The sequence below is a fragment of the Propithecus coquereli genome, unplaced genomic scaffold (assembly GCF_000956105.1).
Source record: "Propithecus coquereli isolate 6110/MARCELLA unplaced genomic scaffold, Pcoq_1.0 Scaffold14, whole genome shotgun sequence".
Lineage (NCBI taxonomy): Eukaryota > Metazoa > Chordata > Mammalia > Primates > Indriidae > Propithecus > Propithecus coquereli.
The window spans coordinates 4,182,304-4,200,851 of NW_012138302.1; the positions used below are offsets into that span (position 1 = coordinate 4,182,304).

The following is an 18,548-nucleotide window of genomic DNA, read 5'->3' on the forward strand; positions in this document are numbered from 1 at the left end:
GATCAGGCCATGCACAAGAAAATAGCTCAGCAGGAATTTAAAAGAAAAAAAAAAGAGAATGAGAAACTAGGGATAAAAGCAGGAAAGAACCTGAGCAAAACATTACCAGCACCGTAATCTAACACATGTACTGTCAAACTTCAGTTATTTGAATAGAATCAGGGACAAGGAGTCAATTTAGAAAGTAGGGGTCTGGCAGGAGTGGTATAAGAAAAAGAATACACATGTGTGTTGGATGAATGGACACGTGACCTAGTTTTGGATAAATGAAGCTAAGAATGGTTTATAATTTATGCGAGTCTGTTCCCAGGTAGTCTGAAAGGCAATCTGAAACTGTGCTATCAATTAGGGGCCCAGTGATGGATTATATACAGTCTGAAGGAGCCTGAGGCTGGACATCTTACAGATGTAAATATCATGTGATAACTACAGAGTACATTAATTCTGCTCTGAAAAGGGGGCATGAGCTGTACAGGAGGAAAAGGGGGGACTCTGAGGTCACCCTTCACCATATCCCACTCCTCTCATATTACAAATGACTGCTCAAGTATGTGGACTTTGGGATGTAGCCACCGCCTAGTAGAATATCGCAGAACTTCAAATGCAAGCAAGTCAGTTCTTAAATACCTGAATATTGTCAAAATCTGCTTGTAAATCTAGCTGTGTCAACCTTGCTGAGAACAACTCTTGTTATGTAGTAGGTTATACTTGAGACTGCTCTCAGAAATATCAAAATTCAAGATCTGATCTTTAGCTATATTCTATTTACCTCTGCCCTTCCTACTCCCTGACTTTTCAAACTATCTTAACTATCTCTCCCTTAACAAATAAACACTGAGATAAATCAGCATTTTCTTGGGATTCCTGATTATTTGTGCAGCTGAGTTTTACTCTAAAACCTCAGTAACAAAAGGTAAACTTACAACAACTAATGGGTCTTTAATGCTTCTTCCCTAGTCCTCACTCCTAGCTGATGAGCTTGCTTTTTAGTCCTCTGAGAAAACAGAATCACTAAGAAGGGAGTATCCTCAAGTTCACAGCTATCATCTCAGGGGGAATCTGTATCTACATATTCTTCCTCCCTTCCTCTTACTATGAACAAACTCTCTGTGCTTCTAAATTCTCTCCTTGTGATGCCATCATCTCTTACCTAATCAAGGAAAAACCTCTTGCAATCTTTTCCCCTTACTCCTGCGTCATTAGCCTTTCTCTACTGGATCATTCCCTTTGGCACATAAACTTGATGTAATTTTTCTCAACGTAAAAATATCTTCTTGGCCCCATATGGCCTGCCAGCTTTCCTTCAAGCAAACCTCAAGAGTTCATGTGCTTATTGCCTCCAACTCCCCTCCTCCAGTCTCGGACCCTCTAGGATCAGCCTTTCCTGCTGTTATTGCACCAAACAACCCTTGTCAAGCTCACCAATAACCTCTACGCTGCTAAATCCTATGGTTGCCTTTCTAGACCTTCATCATACTTGACAGAGTTGATCTCTACCTTTCCGTTGAAACATTTTCCTCACTTGGCTTCAGAGAGACGGCCCTCTTAGTTCTCTCTCTACCAGACCGATGCTCCTTCTCAGCTTCCTCTTCATCTCAGTGTCCCCTAAGTCCCCCAAGACTCAGTCTCTGAGCTCTTCTCTTGTCTACCCACAGCACTTGCTATGTGATCTTAATGAGTCTCATGATTTAAGTACTATTTATATACAGTGAATCTCTAATCGATATCTCTATCCCTTCCCTGGGCTCCAGACTTGTTTATCCAACTGCCTATGAGGCCTTTCTACTCAGGTATCAAAAAAGCAGCTCAAACCTAACTTTTACAAACTCCAACTGTTGACTCCCGTCTCCCACACAAACCTGCTCTTCTCTCGTCACAGTGAAGGGCAACTCTGTCCTTCCCCTTGTGCAGCCAAGTATCCTGCAAGTCTTTTTGAAATCTTCTCTTATTCAAACACCATCCCCCAACACACACACCTCCCACCGTGCAATTAATCGGCAAATCCTGTTGGTTCTACCTTCAGAACGCGTTCAGCATTCAACCACCACTCACCACCTCCACCGTGACTGCACTATTAACGCCATCATCATCTGCCGCCTGCATTTTGCAATGACTTCCTAAATAGTCTCCCTTGCTTCCACCTTTGCCTTGTCCAGACTACTCTTGCCACAGTGGCTGGCAAGCCTTTTAACCTAAGTCAAATCATGTCACTTCCCTGCATATAACCCCCCCATGTTCTTCCATCTCATTCAGAGCAAACACTAAAGTCCTTGTAACGGCCGGTAAAGTAAGGCTCTTGGAGCCTCTGCCCCCGACTGCCTTTCTGGCCTAATTTGCTCTCCCCTGTTGTTCACTCCACCAGAGCTACGGTGGCCTTCTTGCAGTTTCTGAGCACACCAAACATTTCTCCCAACTCAAGGCCTCTGCCTGGGATACACTGCTGCCAGTCACTCTCAGTGTTTACAACCACACCTATTCGGACCTCAGCCTGGAGCCCTTAGACAGAATAGTAAGTCTCCTTCTCCTCCCCCACACTCCCAGGTGACTTTTCCTTGATAGCACTCATCATCATCTCACATGTTATTCGCTTAAAATCTAGGTCTCCCAGATCCAGATCATAAGCTCTTTGTTTTGTTTTCAGCTCTTGACCTAGTACCAAGGAGAGTATTTACCATGAAGAAGATATCGAATAAATATTTATTGAATGACTTCTAGTTGTAACTATTCCTTCCTAGTAGGCAGGACGCCATTCTTCCGGGTTATGGCCTGGAAGAGTGGCTTCCGTATTCATTAAGAAAAAGGCATAATACTACTACTACTTTGAATGATGAAGCTAGATCCCAACACTATGCTCATTTTCAGAGACTATGAACAGACATAAAACAAGGCAATGAGGGCGGGGCCCTGGCTGCAGCAGCTTCCAGATCCTCCAGGTCCGACCCACTGAGGTGGATGATCCCGCAAGGGGGTGTCATTCTGGACCCCAGGTGAGCACACACCACTCTCAGTCTGCCCCAGCCTGCCCTTTGTTGCTGTCCCCATCACACAGCCAGGAGGGTAATGGAGCTTCATGCTAGAGATGTGTTAGGAAAGGTACTCTCTACCAGAAAGGAGAGAAAATGGACTTGAAAGTAGTCTATAATTCTCTTTTATTTTCCCCTGAGCATGAAAGCAATGAATGCTTAATTTAAAATTAAGAAAATTAATAAGAAAGTAAAAATATCCCATTCTTCCATCACTAAAAGATAAATACTAACATTTATGGGTGGATCCTTCTAGATCTTATATAAATAAATAATGCACTGATTTTTAAAAAATTAACTCAAATAGATATCCCACAACTTAACACGAATTGTACAAATTTTAACTATATGCAATGTTGGATTACATCATGGTTTTAGAACATGTTTAAATCTGATCCTATTCAATGATTACTATTTCAACCTCAAGTCTTCAGACCCAGCAACATCTCTTGTGTTACTGAGCATTTTTTAGGGAAAGAACCAAATCTGGAAACCCAGAGGCTCTAGTTCCGGGTTTGTTCCCTGTGCCAGCTGTGGAATCTTCCACAACTAATTTTCTCTGCCCATTCCATGCCCTTATCTACTTTCTTCTGCTATTTTTTTAATAAAAAATATTTTCATTTAGCCTCCTTTCTAGTAGTAAACCCCACCTACTCCAGAGACTTCCAAATTATCTGACCAAGAAAAAAATAACTGAATTCATTATATATTGGCCCAGATAATATATACCTGGCAGATTTAGGTTGGCCTATTCATCTAGTAACTATAGTTTTATTATCCCTAAGAAACATAAAACTTATAGCTTGTTCTTTCCAGACCCTTGTGTTTATAATTCCCAAAGACTACAATTTCTCCCCCAAAACTGAAACTGAATGGGGCCCTAATACTAAATATTCTGATTCTCTGGCTTCTCTCTTGGGTTTTACATGTCTACAAGGAGACCTGGAATTTGGGAAATACAGTTCTTCATGTTTAAGGATCCTTTGTCTTTCCAGCAATAAGGGATGCCTTAGGTGTTTCCTGAGCCTTGGATTCTTTCTTGGTAAAATCTGAAGATTGAGGATGGTGTGGTTTCTAAAGTTCCTTCCGGCTCTCCAAAGGTGAAGCCTCTAGGATCTGAGGTTCATCAATCAACAGGTGTACATAAGACAAAAAGGGGAACAAATATGGAGTGGGACTCTGGGGCAAGAAAGCAAAGACACCATGTCACTTTGGAGCTATAAATAGCTATATAAACACAGGTACCTCATTGTTATTACCACTGCCTATAACTGAGTTCCAATGAGACCAGGAAGAAAGTCCAATCTCAATATTACATGAACTTTATTAATAGAAAAGCCCTCACATTATTCTTCTGGAAAACCCAAAAACAGTTTAAAAATTATAAATAGGGAATGCAAATGAAATTCATCTCCTCTTGCAAAGATAACAGGACTTTAAAATAACAAATGTAAAACTCAGAAGAAGTGAGATAATGGATTAAAGAGCCTAGCAAGGTACTTGGCATGTGCCGTATATATAAATTATATATAGCTACATAGTTAGTAGAAGCTTAATACATGTCAGCTTGATATTTTTTCTTCCTTTCTCTCTTTTGAGTGTTAACTTTCCAGCAAGAAATACCCAATTTTAAGTATATAATATTTTTCCTTAAAACTTAAAGCAGCAATATATTTGAAGCAATACATTTATTCAACTTGAATGTGGTGGAATATAGTTCATCTTTACAAAAGCAACAGATTACTGACCTGAATTTAAGTCTCGTCCTGGATTAAAGGCCCTGCTATTAACAGTAGTAGAAAGTCGATCACAACTAATTGTTCTGGATACATTGGTATTAAAGTTCCCATCGAATCTGAAACAAGAGAATTAGTAATTATTTATTCAATTCAGAAAAACCAACCAACAAAAATTATAATTCATACTGTGTACAAAATAGGTCAGCCCATAAACAGTAAAATTGTGATTTAGGTTTAAATATTCACAAAAATCACTTCAGAACTGTGTATGTGGGGGAAAAATACCTGCATCCAGAAGGTTTTAGAAATCCAGTTCAATTCCAAGAAGATTAAAAAAGCAACCATTCTTTGAATTAACTTTTCCCACCAATGAACTTGAGTCATTACTACCGGTAAAATCCTACAGAAAATAGGTGGCAAAATTCAGACTAGAATTACAAAAATTAAGACTTGAGCTCTGATGTTATGTATGAAACAGAATTCTTTACATTATCCTATTTGAAAACCAAAGACCAAGGACAAAAATAGACAGTAGTAAAGGAGAAAGAGTAGCTATGGAGTAGAAATGATCCGGATTTGAAACCCTGCTCTGTCATTATTAAATGTGTGACCCTGGGAAAATTATTCAATCTTTCTGAGCTTCAGTTTTCTTATCTGAAAAAAAAAAAGAGATAATAAAACTTATTTTCCAAAGCTGTCAAAAGATTAGAAATAGTGTATGAAATTTCCTCTCATAGTACATGACACATAGCTTGTACCTGGTAGGTTGTAATTTAAATAAGGCTAAAGTCTTTCCTCATTTCCAGTGATAGTGTGATGCTGGTGCTAGAGCTAGAACACTGCTAGTATTCTGGCTAGTAGCTGATCAATAAATATTAAATATTAGTGGAATCAATGATGCGTTTGCTAGAGTGAACAACAATCTGAAAGAATATAATAGGAAAATGTGTTAACTTACTTTCATAGAGTCATTAAGAGTATTCTTAAGTGAATTTAATCCAGAAGTAACAAGAGAGAAGCTCTTGAACTTCAAAGTAACCTATTTAGGATTTTAAATAACTGAGAAGACTCATGAAGTTTCTAAGAGATCTCCAAATAAATGCAACCTGAAATTAGGTTTTAAACAACTTGTTAAAATGCATGCCCCAGGTGCCATTAATGCAATTCCATTAACATAGGAAGAGAAGCTATAAGCTAGGAGAAATGTCCCTAAAAATCAAGATCCATTTGATTATTCACATGAACTTTGATTATCTGTTGATCACATCACATAATATATAAGAACAATTAAATGGAAGTGATTGGATAAACAAGGCGACTAGGTAGGTTTTCACATGGTGTGCCGTTTAAACAGCAAAAGTTAAACAGTCTTGCTCTATTCTATATTATCTCAAAGAAGGAGGTAACTGGATTTTGAGAGACCTTTAGTCCAGGCTCTAACCCAATACAGAGTTACATTGACAATATCAACTATGCCTCAAAGGACACAGTTGCTTTATCAATGTGGTTGCTGTCCCTTGGACCCGCTCCAGTTTGTCTAGATGAGAAGACTGCTGCCTTAGAAGCCACAGGTGGAGAGAAAAGAGATTAATTAATACAGTAGCAGCCGCCTGGATGCACACTGGCAAAAGCACCATCACTATAATCTCACTTTTCTCCAAGCTTTAGCTAGTCACACTAAGTCCGTTTCCTCACATTTTTTTTTTTTTTTTATCAAAGGCCAGATAATAGTATTTTAGGCTTTGTGGGCTATAAGGTCTGTTGCAACTACTCTGCCATTGTTGCTTCTCTGCAATTGTAGTGCCAAAGAAGCTACCAAGAATATTTAAAAGATTGAGTATGGCTGTATTCTAATGAAAACTTAATTTTCAAAAATAGATGATGGGCCAGACTTGTTTCACCACCCCGGTCTAGACCAGGGCAGTCCGAGAGAATTCTCTGAGATGATGAAAATGTATTATTTTTGCACTGTCCGATGTGGTAGTCACATGTGGCTACTAAGCATTTGAAATGTGGCTAGCATAACCAAGATACCACATTTTCCATTTTATTTAGTCTTCACTTAAGTGTAAATAGTCAAGGAATAGTGGCTACCATATTGGACAATGGAAGTCTAGAAGGTTCTCCTAAATAACTGCCTAGTCATCCTTCAGGTCTCTCTGTTTTTTTTTTTTTTTGAGACAGAGTCTCACTGTGTTGCCCGGGCTAGAGTGCCGTGGTGTCAGCCCAGCTCACAGTAACCTCAAACTCCTGGGCTCAAGCGATCCTTCTGCCTCAGCCTCCCGAGTAGCTGGGACTACAGGCATACGCCACCATGTCTGGCTGATTTTTTCTATGTATTTTTAGTTGTCCGATTAATTTCTTTCTATTTTTAGTGCAGATGGGGTCTCGCTCTTGCTCAGGCTGGTTTCGAACTCCTGAGCTCAAACAATCCACCTGCCTTGGCCTCCCAAAGAGCTAGGATTACAGGCGTGAGCCATTGCGCCCGGCCCAGGTCTCTCTGTTTATGTATCATTTCCTCAGAAGGGCCTATCCTGATTGTGGATGATTTCCCAAGTCTGTGTCAAATGCCTCTATAGTCTCTCTAGGTGTCTGCTATAGTTTTACATTTACATTTCTGTTTGTGTGTTTTTATGGCTGGGTTTCTATGGAGCAGGCTCCGTGAATAACAGACAACAGTCCTATGAGGGCAGGCATCACGTCTTGTTGGTGTTGTTCACCTCTGGATATTTGATACTTAGCACTGTTCTTGTCAAGAGCAGGTGCTCATATTAACTAGTCTCTCATGAGCATCCACAGTGCCGATCCCTGTTCTGGGCTCCCCGAAGGCTCCAGAAGTCTTAGCAAGTGAGGACCATGGCTCAGATGAATGATTCCTAAATACTGAAAGTCTAGCTATATCAGAGTCACCTGGGATGCATGTTGGAATGCAAATTCCTGGGATCCACCCATGGAGAGTTTGATTTAGTGAGTTTGCAGTAAGGCCCAGGAATCTGACTTTGACAGGCTCTAGAGGAATGAGAAGACTTCCAAATTTGCTATGCAGATTCTTGTGGAAAAAAGTAGTAGAATGGCTTTCTGCATGAGCACAGGTACTTCCCAGGATGCTTCAAAGAGACCAAGGACAGAAGAGTCTTCAGATTTGATTTAGATCATTGATTTGGATCAAGAGAACAGAGTAGTTCTTAGACATATCTGTAGCTCACATCTGAACTTCGCTGTACAAATTATTCAGCCTTTTACCTACATATTTCACAGTTGAGAAAAATGACACGAAGGATCACATAGCAAATCAGGGACCTAAGAGAGTCTTGAATCTATCACCCAACTCCTTTCCAGAGCTGAGCCACACACCTCTCTGCTTAAGTGACATACAGAGAAGAACTTGCTGAAAGGGGCAATTGAAGAGGGTCACTGAGAAATCCTCCTGGGAAACAAGCAAGCCTGGAGAGAGCCCCTGTTCCCCTGATGGAGCCTCTGCAGCCAGCCCCTCTGCCTTCAGCCCCATCCCTTGAGAAGGCTGAGGGCCAGTGATGACGATGCACAGATTTTTTGGGCCTCCCTGAAATGAAAGCTGGCTCCTGGGGACCGGGGAGATTGGGGAACTATTATCATAGGCTGTTTTACTTCCTTTATTGAAGATCAACTCTAAGAGCATTAAAGAAAACATTTTTATAATAATAAAAATGAAAGTGACTCATTAACAAAAGTAGGTGCTTGGTAAACATTTGCTAGTCACAAAAGTTTCATGACATAGTACTTGTCATCAATAATTTACCCAACCATCTCTTCCTACTACCTGCCATCCTATACTTCTAACCAAACTTCCTGTCTTAAATTTCTCCTGTCAGTCCCAGCCTTTGTTGAATCCTTCCTCCTCTGAACTGACTAATGATGTTCTGCTTCTTAATTATTATTATATGCCTGTGTCTTTTTCCTATTTTTATATTGTTTTATAATTGAACTTAACACAGTATTATAGCCATAGCCATTAGATACATATATATTTTTAAAGATTCTACTTATATTAACAAAACACTAATCGATTGTCTTAGTCCTTTTGGGCTTCTATAACAAATTACCATAAACACTAGGTGGCTCATAAACAACAGAAATTTATTTTTCACAGTTCTGGAAGCTGGGAAGTCCATGACCAAGGCACTGGCAGATTCGGTGCCTGGTGAGGGCCCAGCTTCTGGTTCCCAGGTGGAGCCTTCTCACTGTGTCCTCAGTACAAGGGGCGAAGCAGCTGTCGGGGGCCTCTGCTGCAAGGGCTCTGCTGCCTTTCATGAGGGCTCTTCTCCCTCATGATCTCATCACTTCCAAAAGCCCCTCCTCCTAATATGATTACATCGGTGATTAGTTTTCAACATATAACTTAGGGAGGAAACCCAATTTACATGTTAAAAATAGCATGCTGTAGCATCAATAAAAAAATTTCAAAATAAGATTATAAATACTGAACACATTATCTTACTTATTTTGGCTTCCCCATGTACCAAATAAATTGTATGTTATGGAGTCCCTACTGACTAAACCCTCCTATGCAGCTCTTAGAGTCTCGAGTCTCTCTAAAACCTTTCCTCTACTTGAGAAATCTTAGCTTCTCCCAATGGAACTGTAAGTTACTTGAGGGTTTATACTTGTCTCTCAGGTCTAGCACATTGCTGGGGAGGTACAGTATTCCAAAAATTCTAATTGGTTGACTGTGTAATGAGAAAGGGCAAAGAGCTAAGTAACTAGAAAGCTCTGGGCATTTTATTCAATAATATTCACTAAACAGCTACTGTATTTCACGAGAGTCTCAATGGCCTCGAGTTCCCTCACATGTGATAATCTCAGCCACAGAGCATGCACTCACCGGCCAAGTTACTATAACATGAAAAGCCTAGAAATAAATCTCCCTCTGCTGCTTTTCTCACTACCTATGCCACTGATGTGCCAGTTAGATAAGGAGGCAGGTGTTGATAAAGGGCTTAAGAGATACAGGAAGAACAGTGTGTCTAGGGCTGGCGGGCTGGCTAGGCTAGAAGTAACTACTAGAAACACAAGTGAAGGGTGATTGTCTCGCCATCCTTCACTCACACACACTAATGCCTGCTTCTTTTTCTGGACTCCATACTCCTTGTTACACCAGCTACCTCTCAGCCCCAGAGGAATGACTGTCTTGCCAAAGACAGGAATGCACTTTATGCACGTGAACCTTTGAGAAAAAGTGATTTATATAAAGAAACATGCTATTCACCCTGATTTGTACACTGTGAGAAATATAAAATTCATGCTTAAGATGCTTTATAAAGGCTGGGCGTGGTGGCTCACACCTGTAATCCTAGCTCTCTGGGAGGCCAAGGCGGGCGGATTGTTTGAGCTCAGGAGTTCAAAACCAGCCTGAGCAAGAGCAAGACCCCATCTCTACTAAAAATAGAAAGAAATTAATCAGACAACTAAAAATACATAGAAAAAATTAACCGGGCATGGTGGCGCACGCCTGTAGTCCCAGCTACTCGGGAGGCTGAAGCAGAAGGATAGCTTGAGCCCAGGAGTTTGAGGTTGCTGTGAGCTAGGCTGACGCCACGGCATTCTAGCCTGGGCAACACAGTGAGACTCTGTCTCAAAAAAAAAAAAAAAAAAAAAGATGCTTTATAAAAACATGTCAGTTATTCTTAAGGGTTATCTAAAAGATCTTTCATTGAGAAGTACATTAGCAGCCAGTCACATTTATAAAATTTCAGGTTTATAGAAAGGTCAAGAACTGGTAAAATCATAGATTTTTCATATAAAACAAGTGGGTAACTCAAGAGGTTTGGTTTTGCTTCATTTTTACACTTGCGCTTTAAAAAAGTTAGTAATAATAATAGAAAAATCCTGTCTAAATCTTCGTTAGAACCTGACTTTAAAAAAGAGATACTGGATTATAACTGCTTCCTATACTTATTTTCATAAGATAAGACCAGTGCCTGAAATTCCATTTCAAGAGAAATAACTCCCTCTCTCCTACCCCCTTACGTTAAAAAAAAAAAAAAAAAAACCTTCCTTCTGGATTTACTTTCATGAACAACTGATCGAAACTGCATCCCGAGGGAGAAAACAGAACTGTGACTCCCACTTTGATCTCTTCCCCATGGAGAAATTCACTCCCTGCCTGGCTTGCAAGATGTTCATTTGATTGACGTTTGCTCTGATGTGCAAACTGCTTTGAACTTCAGACATTTAATTCCCATCAGGCTGCAGTCATTTTTATTCTCCTTCAACAGGATTTACAAGCAGGAGATCAGCAAATGTAGAAGATAAAATAAATTTGCAGAAGCTTTGAATCTTACATCAAAACAGTGTTCAAGTGAGTTCCAATTGGATTTCATTCAGCCTCGATTCACAGTGTAAATCAACTTTTCCATGGAGTCCCGGTTTAGAAAGAAAAAGATATAAAGGGGAGAGAGAGAGACACACACACACACACACACACCCCAGTTGGGGTTTACTTCCTTTCTTGGTCTTTGTTTAAATTTCCTAGGGAAGGTGATTTGCCAGGCAAATCACTCATAAACCTGGGTTTTCCTCAACATTTCCAGAGAAGTCTGCCCAGTTTATCACACAGCCACAAAAACCACACCCACACTGTCGGTTCCAAGGGTGGTGGTGAAATGCGGTATTGCTCATGAATGCATTTTTAAGGTAACGATTTTAAAAAGCAAATCCCTGTGGATTTCTCAGAAGAGCAAGGCTTAAACTGATCGTTGAGTCTGTTCACAAAGCCAATGTAATGACAGCTAAGGGGATAGGGAATATTTTTTCCTTGTTTGCTTGTTTTTAATCACTGCTAAAATGCTGAGACAAGTGAAAATGGTAAAAAAAAAAAAAAAAAAAAAAATACCCTTTCTTCTGAAAGCAAAACTTGGTATCAGAGGTGAGTGTGTAACAAATGCTGAGAGGCTTCCAAAGGAGTTGAACTACGAAGTTCTGTTTTTAAGAACAGTACACTTTTTTTGTGGGAAGCAGAGGCCAAAACCCTTCTTCACCAGTAGCTGCAGAAGCCTTTAAAGGAAGGTTCTGGGCACTGAGAAACACCTTGCCTACCAGACCCCTGGGCCCTAGCCACAGTCTAACAGTATCTGGTTTACTGTGCTATGACATGGAGGCATTTCCCTTCACCTCCATGCAGAGAGGTTCCTGCTCGTTCTTTCTGAGAGGTGTCCGCTCTCCAAATATTTGAGCAACACCAGTTGAAAAGAATTAAACAAGAACCTCCTTATCTTCCACTTAACCACCCAGGAGAATAAAGTTAAGCAAAGAAAGAGCTAAGATAAAAATCAAACATCTGCACTGGCAAATATTTAAACTCTGTTTGAATGGTGGAGGAAAAGGGCAAGAGCAGGATCACTTCAAAAAGGAACTATCACATTTATAAAGTAAATGATACTCGAACCCCCACTCCCCGTGTTTACTTATTCAAACACCTAAATTAACAGGCAAACTGAAAAGCTGTCAAATCACGTGTAATCATGTTCCGAGAAATGGTTTTTCCTTCCATTTCTGCAGAGATTGGAGTGATAAGTCACATTCTTTTTGTTCTTATCAGTAATAAGGATTAAACCTTCAGGGTTCAGCAACTCAGCCAGACTGGAAACAAGGGCTGGTTTCAAATGCCCTTGGAAGGTAAGGCTTTCAGAGCAATAAACTGTCTCCTAAGTATCATACAGACCAACCATATTTCTTTTTCACCACTTCCCTAGAACAGCAGGCAAGAGGGGGCCCTACTGGGATCCTGTGTCTCGCTTCCATATTCAAACAGCTGGCACTATCGTTTAAACTGCTTTCTCACAACAGCTTGGAGAACTGCACCGGTGACATCTAGGAGGAACTGGAAATTGGTCCACAACCACATTAAACTTTTATCCTTACTTTCCTCATCACCAGGATGGCGTGGGAGCATGAAGAGAAAGAAGGGTATCTGGAAAAATAAAGAAAAAACAGGCAAGGGACAGAGACCTGGTGGGATCCACAGGTTGCCTTTGTGCCATTCCATGGCACCCTTGTCCATCCTGCCATTTGAACACTAATAAGGACTTAACGGACTTGATGGTTACTTATTTATATAATCTTCCTCCTTGCTTGGAAGACACAAAAGGAGTGATCCTTTCCTATGTTTGTTTATCCCCAGGGCCTCAGCCAGAGTTTACTTGTGAATAGTGAAACTTGTCTGCTGAATGAATAAATGTAGAAAACGTAAGAGCCTGAGACTTCCCGGGACTAGAGACCAAGGATTGTAAACTGGGTGTGTTCTCTTCCCTCACACACTGAGTTTTTAGTAAATAACAGACAACTGTGAGTGGTATGACGCAGACATCAAAGAGAAGCACTAAGAACTCAGAGTTAGCAGATGACCTTGGAGATGAACTGGTTCCGTTTCTCAGGCACACATGCACTGAGGAAGGAAGAGTCCTGCCCAAATCTCCCTGTTCTATAATAGAAACGGAAGGCAAAAGATGCAGAATACCTATGGCTGATGTGGCTGCAAAAGGAATTACTAACCCAATATTAAAAAGCTAATAAAGTATGAGTATGAGGATTGATATGGACTTCATTGTACCAGATAAGTCGAGTCCCCAGGAAGAGATTATAGACAGAAAGATTTTTAAATCTTGGCTTTCTTTGAAAATGCTTTGCTATTTTTTGCACAATAAAACTCACAGAAATCTAAAAGGGAAGGTTCCTGGTTTTCAGCTAAGACAGGGTCTATTTCTTAAAGCTGGTGGAGTCCATTAGCTAGTTTCTTTTTAGAGACCAGATTTTAAAAAGAAAGAAAATCACAAAACCAACTCTACCTAAAATTCATAAAAGGCAGCTGGTGAAATTCAATATTGTAGGCAGTGAGGCAGGTTTCCCATTCTTCCTTCTGTGAAGGTCACACAGGAAAATCCAGAAAGCTGAATCCTCTGCAGATCCAAATGCGGGTGCTTTCTGCTGTGAGGGTGCTCGTGAATAGTCCTAAAGATACAGACACCCATCTACATACACACACAGGGAAATGACACAAACTGCTGCAGGAACGTGGTTTTAGACTGAGAAGCAAAGCGAGCAGACTATGGGAGCTTCGCATTCCGTCCATTTAGAAACTTCAGAGGGTCATATATAGAAGCCTCAAGTGAAATTCTAGGGAGGAACACATAGTTCAGCATGTCACTTGGCAGATAAGCCATTCCAATTTTACCACTGGTCCAACTTTATCACTGGTCCCAGTATCATGAAAAGAAAAAAATCATTTGGAATCGGGAAACCTAGATTCCAAACCGAGCTCCCCTAAAAGTCCTGCCACAACCTCTCTAAGCCTATTTCCTCTGTAAAATTGGGGTGGGCAGAGATAGTTCCTACACTACTGAGTTGTTCAGAGGACCACAGGAAGAATGTAATATAGGTAAGATAATGTTTATAGAAATAAAAGCTTAAGAAAGTACTTTACTGAAGTAAAAACACATGAAACTCGTTTATGTAAGTTAAATAATTTAACTAAGTTTTCATGAATGCAAAGCGATCTGCAAATCTTTGTTGAATTTTGAGCTCAGCTCAAGTCCTTCTGGTACTAATATCCGTAAAGACTGTATCTGTAACATTTAGTCTGCCTGCAGGTAATAGTAATTTCTAAAGGGTCTGGAGATGGATGTGTGAGATAAGGCAGTAAGAATGACTTGAAAGACTAAGATTTGCCATAGTACTTTGAGGGTAAAAACACGGAATGTGTCTTACTGGGGAAAGAAAAAGACCTGCAGTAAAATTAAACTCAGTTGCGGAGAACCAACCTTGTCACATTTGACCCTGTGACACAGATAACAAAAGAACACGAGTTACAAGCACAAAAGTACCTAGCTAAGTTACAATGTTTTATTTCTTATAGGACCAGTAATAAGAAGAAATAAAAAGTAACAGTGTTAAACATTTTACATCATATCTGTCATGTGTAATACCTTAAAATAGGGCTAGGAAAAAAAATAGGAGTTGCCTACATGTGGGTCAGCTGTTATGTCTAGAAATATCATTTTATACAAAACTGTGCATTAATACAACATTAAAACTAGGCATTCCAATTTCTCCCTTCTCCCGAATTGCCATGCATCTCCTAACTGTGTTTATGGGGGTAAAATATTTGTGGGATGAAAATAAGATGATACTACAGGTTCATCTCACCTGCTTGCCAGATCCCTCCCAAGAATGACCAACATGCAACTCAAAATCCAAATCTGCATGTTCACCCTGAATGCATCATGCTCCTCTTAAAAATCTTCTTTTGCTCTTATTTTCATTCCTTCATTAATAGATTCCCATCCTCTAAGATGCTCAATTTAAAATTTAGAACCATCTTTTAGAATCTTCCCCCTCCCCCAAACCGCCAATAAAACCTAGTTACCAGATTCTACATGGTCTATACCCCCTGGTTTTGAAATTCTATATAACTCACTATCACCCTAGCTGTCTTTTGCTTTCCTACGATTGTCCCTTAAAGTGTCATTACTTTTCTCTGTCATTATTGAATTGGCCCAACTTGACAAGCAACTTGCCTTTCTACCACAATTTATTTGCTTGTCAACTAATTAATTTGCCCTAATCACAGATCTCATCTCAGCCTTTCCTTGCTTAAAAACTTACTGCTTACAGAGAGAAATTTGTCCAGCCAACCTAACATTTTGCACCCACCACAGTATACCCCTCATCCATCGCTCCAGTTGGGCCTTCCACCTCACCATACTCAGTTGCTTTATGGATGCTTGCTGTCTTCTGGTCTGAAGCGTTCTTTCCCCAGAGCTACCCTCTGCAGCAGTTCTACTCTTCAAGGCCTTGATTATCACTTTTCCGCCCAGCCTGAGTGTTCAGAGGCTTCTGTTCATAATATTTCTCCTCCAAAAGAGTCTTTGGATTTCCTTCATGACACTTGCCACAATTTGCCTTAGCTTTCCCTACATGTGTCCGATGAGCTCCTGAAGGTACACACTGTGTTAGTCATCTTTGTCGGTCAGACAGTATCTAGCACAATGTCCTGCACATTAACTCCCTTGAACATGGTACAGACAAGTTGAAAATGACATATACATAGGTATTTGGAAATGTGTATTTTTAAATTCACTATATATGTAACAAAATTATTAAATGTAACTGATAACAGAGATAACTAAGTCAACATCAAGCAAGTTTCATATCAGAGCTTATAACAATGAAATTATGTTCAGGTGAAAGCAATAAATATTATGAATGGGCATAAAAGTACTTAATAATATTGTTCAATTTCTGCCAGAGGTAAAGTAGCTCGATCGTTCTGACAGTACCATCATAACTGAGACTCAAAAACTAAAGACAAAATCAGGTCTGCTACTACAAACTAACTCCTTCAGCAAATATTTATTGAGGAGCCGTTCAAGTAAGGTATCGCAGGCAAAGCTGAATGTTGACAGGTCCCTGAACTCAAGTAACTAAGAAAGACGAGCGAGCACACACCGTGCAAATACGCCTTAGCACCTGGCACGAACGCTTTTATGGTTCCCCAGAGTCACCTGCAACAGCCTCTGACTCCTCCCTTTCCCAAAACCCGAGACAGTGGCAAGTCCGGGTCTCCTCTTGGTGAAAACAAATTCCCTTGTGGAATTCAGAGTTTACTCATTTGAGCAGTAGGAAAAGTTGTCTATAATGGCAAATGGCTCCAGTTAAAAAACAAACATTCTAAGAAGTGTGAGGGAAATGAAATGAATCTTGAAAGTTGAAAGGGTCTCTGAAGTATAGTTCAAACTGTTCATTTTACGGCTGAGAAAGTGAGGAACAAAGGGGTTAAATGAACATTCCAAGATCACATGGCAAAGTGGCAGAGTGGAGGCCCCGTCGTCGTTGCATTATATTAATATTACTACGGTATAATCTGCATCACAACTGAACTTAAACTGAAAAGAGAACTGTCTTTAATGCTTAATTTTTTTTTCTACGGTGGCAGAGATGGAACTGATTTAAAAAATAAACTAAATAAAACAAAACAAAACAAAATAAAATGATTTGCCTCTTCTTAAAAATGAAAGAAGCTCATGTTTGAGTTCAGTTTAAAAACAAACAAAAAACCTTGACTTGAAGCTAAGTCCATTAATAATGGAAATTGTGTCTTTAAAATCTGCTATGAATTCCTAGAGCCTAGTACAGGAACTTGAACATTATGGCTCAGCATGTTAATCATCAAAATTAACAACAACTCTCTGAGTAACTTCTAGTTCATATGAGGTCAATAATACTTAAAGAACTTGAAATGCCAATACAGAAATTTATACATATATATCATGCCACAAAATACACAACCAATTTACATGGAAAAAAAGTTACTCAAATGCTGAGAGTCCTTGCCAGCTGGCTCATTAAAATAAGCATTAATTTCTTTAAGAGACACGGTGTAGGAGAACACAATAAAAAGTTCTAGAATTGAGAATTTAGTACTCGCCAGTGTAAATCTGAAGTTTAATAAAAACTTCAACAGTAGGTTAAGCAGTCCAATTTTCTATCCTTTCTCTAGGAGTATGATGGTTAACTTTATGTAGCAACTTGGCTGGGCTATCATGCGCAGACAAGTGGTCAAATGTTATTCTACATGTCCCTGTGAAGGCATATTGTTGGGTGAGATTAACATTTAAATCATAAATTTTGAGTAGATCCCTCTCCATAATGTGGGAGGGGCCTCATCCAATCAGTTATAGGACTTACTAGAACAGCCGTGGTCCTCCCTTAAGCAAAAAGAAATTCTCCCAGCAGACTGCCTTTGGACTCAAACTGCAACTCTTCTCTGGGTCTCTACTTTGCCAGCCAACCCTGCAGATTTTGGATTCCACAATTATGTGAGTCAATTCCTTAAAATAAATATCTCTGTATCTCTTTGTATATGTGTACACACACACAACTGGTTCTCTCTGGAGAACCCTGACTTACACAGAGAGTTATAAAGGGAGCTATTCATGAGAATTAAACCAGGAGCCTTTGTTTTTTGCATCAGAACCTATTCTTGTTGCTTTGTCTGCAGCACCATGCCCTCAAGAGGTGGAGTGATAAGACAGGACTCCCGAAAACCTATAGTTCTAGTGGGTGCCAGCTGGGAATTCACTAAATTTGGGTTCTTAGACAATGAGATGAGTACTATCTGCCTTCTGCAGTGACTATATCAATTTTGGTGGATGCTCCAACTCCAAGAGCTCCCTGTAAAATAGCAGGAATCCAATTTGACAATGGTTCCATGAGTTTCTTCATTTTTTAGAATCAGTGAAGCTTTTTAAGTCTCCCTTGATGGGTATAAGAGAAGGATCTATTCAGCTGAAGTCTCCTAGCTCCAGGTGGCTGGCTTTGGAGAGCCTTGGAAACAAGTTGTTTACTTACTCTAGCTCCATTGGAGCATCACTGTGATCATCAAGCCCGGCCTAGATGCCTTAATACAATTCCTACCGTGATTAGCCAATTAACAAGCAATAAGATAAGGATAACAGAACTGAACCCCACGTGGAGATACAAAAAGACTAAAAATAAAAAATAAAAATGCTAACAGGCAGTAGCATCTATAGAAAAAACTGAGGAAGGTAAGAGAGAAATGGATTAAGAGATGTGGAAGATAAGACTATTGATTGATTTACGTAAAAGCCAAGGCTCAGCAGGGCCTGCTGACAAAACAACAGCTTCAGAAGCACACAGTAGAACCCCATCTCTGTGGCAAGCTGGCTTTCAGGGACATATGTTCTTAATGTTATGCATAAAGGAGCTATATTCTTTTTTTTTTTTTTTTTTT

The 18,548-nt window shown here is 39.9% G+C and overlaps 1 protein-coding gene across 1 annotated transcript in view; it reads right to left on the reverse strand.

Moving 5' to 3' along the window:
- The window catches only part of CACHD1 (cache domain containing 1), a 210,536-nt gene that overhangs the window by 70,248 nt on the left and 121,740 nt on the right, over positions 1-18,548 (reverse strand). Inside the window, exon 4 of the mRNA XM_012639326.1 lies at positions 4,772-4,878. Coding sequence (XP_012494780.1) covers positions 4,772-4,878 — 107 coding nt within the window. The remainder of the gene's footprint in view (positions 1-4,771; positions 4,879-18,548) is intronic.